Raw genomic sequence first — 3,776 nt, 5'->3', positions numbered from 1 at the left:
CAAAGATGTGTATTTTTGATATTTGTTTTATATATTTAAATGCCATTTAACAAAGAAGAATCAACCAAAAAAATGAGTTCGCGTGTCATAGGTTCGCCATCACTGTCTTAGAGTCACCTTTAAAAACGGCATGTGCTTCAGTATATTTGTTGTGTGGCTTTGTACAGACCTTACCTAGGACTGACTGGCTGTTGAGTTTGGGGGGTCAAAGTTCACTGAGCCCCTCTGGAGTGTGCGTGGAGGTTGTTCCTGAGTCATTTGCCTTGTGTTGGTTCCAGGGAAGCTGCCCGGGAGTGTCGCAGGAAGAAGAAAGAATATGTCAAATGTCTTGAAAACCGTGTGGCTGTGCTTGAAAACCAAAACAAGACTCTCATTGAGGAACTCAAGGCCCTTAAAGATCTTTATTGCCATAAAGCAGAGTAACGGTCTTTGACTTGGATCTTGTTTACTGTGAACTCTAATCAAGGCAGGAGATGGAGCAATTCTACTAATTGCCATGTGGACATATGGAAGGGACATTTGTGACCCTTAAGAATCCGGTTTGGCTTAGTGTTTGAAATTCAATTAGAAATGTTGTTCCAAGATTTGGAGTGCAACCATGTCACATATACCAAGCTTATTTCAGTCTGTTTGTCAATAGCATGCATGCAAAAATTGTTTTGTTTGCCCTTTTGCTTCTACTTTTTTTCAGGGAAGCTGCTAAAGAATGTCGACGTCGAAAGAAAGAATATGTAAAATGTCTGGAGAGTCGAGTTGCAGTGCTGGAAGTTCAGAACAAGAAGCTTATAGAGGAACTTGAAACCTTGAAAGACATTTGCTCTCCTAAAACAGATTAGTAGAAATATTTAACTATGAACTGAATACAACATGTACAATTGCTTTTGAAGGCAATACAATATGTAGCCGACAAGAATTATGGCTTTTTTCCTTTGTATCATTCATCATATTCTCAAAATTCTAACATTCCTAAAATGCTTCATTGTACGTAGTTAACTTAGCTGTAACTTCAATTTTTTAAAAGAGACAAACTACAAAAAATTGTACTTAGCAAATTCTTAAAATGAAATATTTGTAAGACTTGTTCCAGTGCCACATATTTGCAGTTCCCAATTTCTGTGTCCTCAGTAGTGTCCTATGCAATAAAATTTTCTGCAGGTCTTTTAAAAATCATTTTAGGAAAGGATGATCAAAGGTAATGCATCCGGCAATACAATAAAAGTAAACCACAAAAAAATACTTCAGGAAAGAATTGAAAGAAACTAGTGACATGCCTTTATGAAAATAAGAGCCTATAAATGAATTTATGGCATTTGCAGATTTTTATAATCAGTTGCTTTGTAAGGGAAATATTGTGTTACTGTCCTTGAATGCCACAGTTGAAGGACGTTCTTAATAGAACCATGTTGAATACACATGTAGTGTTTAGTGGTCATTTAACTATCTGAACGTTTCCTACAGTTTTTACTCTATTGTGTAATAGAAAAGATCTTGCAGAAACTCCAGTGTCGATTTAATGTTACCTAATGAAAGTTACAAAAAATTGTTAATAACTTGGAATGGGGTAGAAGTTAGAGTTAGAACTGTATTTGCAGACCTTCAAGGGTGCTCGAGCTAATTTCCACACTGGGTCTGATTTCTGCAAATGCTTTTTCTGCCATCTCATCAGAAGGATGGCCCCAGAGCTGCTACACAGAAGAGCCACTGTTCAAGTTCAGCTTGTGTGGTGGAGTAGGCCTCTCTGCACATGGTCTGGAAATCTGCTGATAGACTTCTATTTTGAGTTTTAGGTAACAACTGTAGGGGTTTTAAAGTAAAAACAACCCAAGATTTAATTTTTCAAAATAGCTTGAAGTCTACATTAGGTCAAATACTTTTATGTTAGCACATTTAGATGAAGTTCATTACATTGAGACAGCAGTATTATTGCTGGCATCCACATTTCATTCTATGTTTATAATAAAGAGCTTCAAGGTATAAGCCCAAAGCCCTAACCATGCCCTGTTCTTTGCCTATGTCTTCTCTCCTTCACTCTTAAGACCTTTGTTGAAGGCTTACTCTGTGCTAGACTCTGCTATGTTTTCTACTATAACTTCTGCCTTGTTGAGGATGCTGCCATCCCACCCCTAGTTTCAATAAAAGAACTGGCCAATGCATGTGGGGAGGTACAGCAGCAGGAGGTCATTTATATAGCATCTAACTACTACTCCCCCATCATAATTCTGTCACTTATTTGTAACTCCTAGAAGGCAGGGCATACCATTTGGAGCTTTCTTTAGAAATACGGATCCTTTCAGAGTCTGAGCTCTAAATTTATCTCAATTTTTGTCTTATAGAGAAGTCAGATGAGGAAAGAAGACAAGGAAGAAGAGTAAGGAAAACCCCAAGTTTCAGGTGAAGAAAAATGGTGCTTTGTACTCAGTCAGTCATTCGTTCAGTTAGTCACTAAATCAAATGTGTGCCTAATGGCAGACACAGAGAAGACTCAGGGGTCAGAAGACAAGCAGCAAATGCTATGTGCTAGAATTAGAGAAAGATGTAGGCAAGGATTTTATAAGAATATTTCTATAGGAGGTAGATTTTGAACCAGACCTTGATGTAATAGTGCTGGGGAGGAAGATCGAGCGAAATCTAGAGCACACACTCCAAGGTGCTTGAATTTAGGAGAGAGAGAAGGTCAATTCAGTACTCACACAAGAATTAGTTTGGTGTACAAAAGAATGTGTGCTTCACTCTAAAATAGTTATTTCAGAGGAAGAGGATTGCGTCTGATTACTTGGGGCCGAAAATCAATGTCCCCTCATCTCCATAATGCTTTTAAAATAAAATTTTAGCCCTGGCCGGTGTTGCTATGTGGTTAGAGCATTGGACTGCAGACTGAAGGGTCACAGGTTCGATTTTCAATCAAGGGCAGATACCTGGGTTGCAGGTTTGATCCTGAGTGTAGGAGGCAACCAATCTATGTGTCTCTCACATCGATGTTTCTCTCCCCCTTCCCACCCTCCTTCCCTTGCACTCTAAAAATTCACGGGGAAAAAATATCCTCCAGTGAGGATTAAACAAAAAATATATAAATAAGTAAATAAAATGTTATTATCTCATCAAATAAGTCCAGAAGTAGTAAATCCTAGGCTGCTCAATATAGTGACATAATGGCATCACGACTGGATGTTTCCCCCTGCTCTCTGTTCAGGCTGGGTCCCCTGATCTAATGTTGCTGCCACAGTTTCAGGGAGGAGACAGGCGGCATCTCTTCCTTTTGTCCTATTTGAAAAGCAAGGACAACTTGCAGAGAGGACCCTCTGAGTCCTTACTAGCTAGATTTTCATCATAACCAGTCACTGGTAAGGAGAATGGAATTAAAAGCACTGGATTTCCAGTGAAGATTCAACTCCTGGATAGTCCCAGGCTTCTGTGAGTCATGGCCATCAATATCGAATAAAATGGGTTCTGGAAGAAAGCTGTTGATGCAACTGACAATGTTGCCATCCAGAGATGGTGAGGACATACATTGCTCAGGAAGGTGGTAATAGCTTCAGCTGAGCTCTCAAAGGTGCACTGGAACTGAATTCTTGCTCATTCAATTTGTCCCTGAAACCAAAGCTCTTGCTATAAAAATAGCTTGATTTTATAACTCTCCACTCAGCCTCCAATCGATGCTGCCTACAAATGGGCTGAACACAGCAAGCAGTAAATTGGAAGCTGCATGGATATCTACATCTTGACAACATAGGTTCATAGAATCCAGAGCTGCATTTGGGGCGGCGGGGGGGGGGGGG

General features: G+C 39.6%; 1 protein-coding gene across 13 annotated transcripts in view; it reads left to right on the top strand.

The window, feature by feature from the left end:
* The window catches only part of CREM (cAMP responsive element modulator), a 116,539-nt gene extending 113,702 nt beyond the window's left edge, over positions 1-2,837 (top strand). For 7 of the 13 annotated variants that reach the window (XM_006774618.2, XM_006774621.2, XM_006774619.2 and 4 more), the window contains one exon: positions 279-783. In XM_006774618.2, the coding sequence (XP_006774681.1) occupies positions 279-423 (145 nt within the window). In that variant the 3' untranslated portion in view covers positions 424-783. Of the gene's footprint in view, positions 1-278 lie in introns of all 13 variants that reach the window. The other 6 variants (XM_006774622.2, XM_006774617.2, XM_006774625.2 and 3 more) reach the window with 2 other exon arrangements.
* Positions 2,838-3,776: the final 939 nt, after the last annotated feature.

This window comes from Myotis davidii, unplaced genomic scaffold (genome assembly GCF_000327345.1).
Source record: "Myotis davidii unplaced genomic scaffold, ASM32734v1 scaffold388, whole genome shotgun sequence".
In the NCBI taxonomy this organism is placed as follows: domain Eukaryota; kingdom Metazoa; phylum Chordata; class Mammalia; order Chiroptera; family Vespertilionidae; genus Myotis; species Myotis davidii.
Note: the sequence above shows the minus strand (reverse complement) of the source record. Positions and strands in the feature narration are given on the sequence as shown.